The following is a 1,285-nucleotide window of genomic DNA, read 5'->3' as shown; positions in this document are numbered from 1 at the left end:
GATTGCCTCTGTACACGGCATCACGCGTGATATGTTGCTGGAGCAGTTCTCGTACTTTCAAGCCATGAGCATTGAAGGAACTCACCTGCACTCGGCGCGTTTGCTCAAGCCAGCGCTTATTCGGGCGCAGTGCGACGACGAGGAGTTGGCTGTTCTGGTGAATGTGCCGTCGAGGTCCACGGCAACCCAGCTGGCGCTGTCGACGGAGAGCGCAATCACAAGACGAACAATCGCGTTCGGAGCAAGCAACGCGTTCGCCTCGGCAGTGGCAAGTGCGAACGCCAGGTAACTATCGCGTTCAATTCGGCGCAGCTGGAGCGGGCGTTGCGTAAGAGGCGCAATGACACGTACCTACTTAATGCAGCTGGCCGCCACCGGGTCGACGATGGCCAACGATCGAGTGGAGCAAGATGAAGAAGTGGACGAGGAGGATATGGAAGACGGTGAGGATGACGAATTCCGCAATTTTGTTGACCCAGCTATGATTCTCAACCAATATTTGGGCGGCGATGAGCACAGTGAGGAATTGGTCATGGATGAGGGAGTTGCAGATCCGATGCAGGCGGCCTAGGTGAGGCTAGGCGTGAAGTCCAATATCGAACGATTCTAAACGTTTCTGAAATGTTTTAAAACGTTTATAAAACGACGCTATTTTGCGGAAGTACTCTAAATTCAACGCAAGTGACGACTCAATGGCCGTGGTCATATATTGAACATAATTATCCCTAGCACTGGCAACAGCGTCAGTGAGTCTAACAGTATGGTTGCCTTTCCTTTGACCGCGTCGGAATCCCTTTTTTTACAAGGAATATTCTGCACTAGTCGCAAACACGCATTCACAGCACTTTCGTTTTGAGGGTCGTAATTCACAATACCATGCTCATACAATATACTCATCACATCTTTTGCAACCATTCGTGTGCGAGTTGATCGACGCTCACGAACAAGTGATTGAATGATGCGTGGCGTTGTCGTGCTGAAGAACAACACGCTTGTTGGCACTTGGGAATCGGGCCTTGATAGCTGGTATGACTCGAGTCATGATGTATTTACAATACACAGCGGCATCAACGTTCACCAATGTAGTCACAAGCTTGCGAGTACGACGGTTGCGGAAGTTGAGTGTGGCAGATACGCGCCTCACAATGGGCCACATCTTGATCTTTCCATCAAACATGGCTCCTTGCTCACAATCGAATGGAGGACGCTCGAGCCGGCAAAAACATGGACTTTCGCGATGAACTGCTTGCTCTTCGATGTTCATCGACTGATTGTCTGGCCTTTC

General features: G+C 50.4%; 1 protein-coding gene across 1 annotated transcript; it reads left to right on the top strand.

The window, feature by feature from the left end:
- Positions 1–31: 31 nt before the first annotated feature.
- On the top strand, positions 32–571 carry H310_04800 (hypothetical protein; the record flags this gene model as incomplete). Its single annotated transcript, XM_008869304.1, has 2 exons — positions 32–285; positions 334–571. 2 exons carry the CDS (start codon positions 32–34, stop codon positions 569–571), a joined length of 492 nt encoding a protein of 163 aa, XP_008867526.1.
- Positions 572–1,285: the final 714 nt, after the last annotated feature.

This window comes from Aphanomyces invadans, assembly GCF_000520115.1.
Source record: "Aphanomyces invadans strain NJM9701 unplaced genomic scaffold supercont1.8, whole genome shotgun sequence".
Classification (NCBI taxonomy): Eukaryota; Oomycota; class Saprolegniomycetes; order Saprolegniales; family Verrucalvaceae; genus Aphanomyces; species Aphanomyces invadans.
Note: the sequence above shows the minus strand (reverse complement) of the source record. Positions and strands in the feature narration are given on the sequence as shown.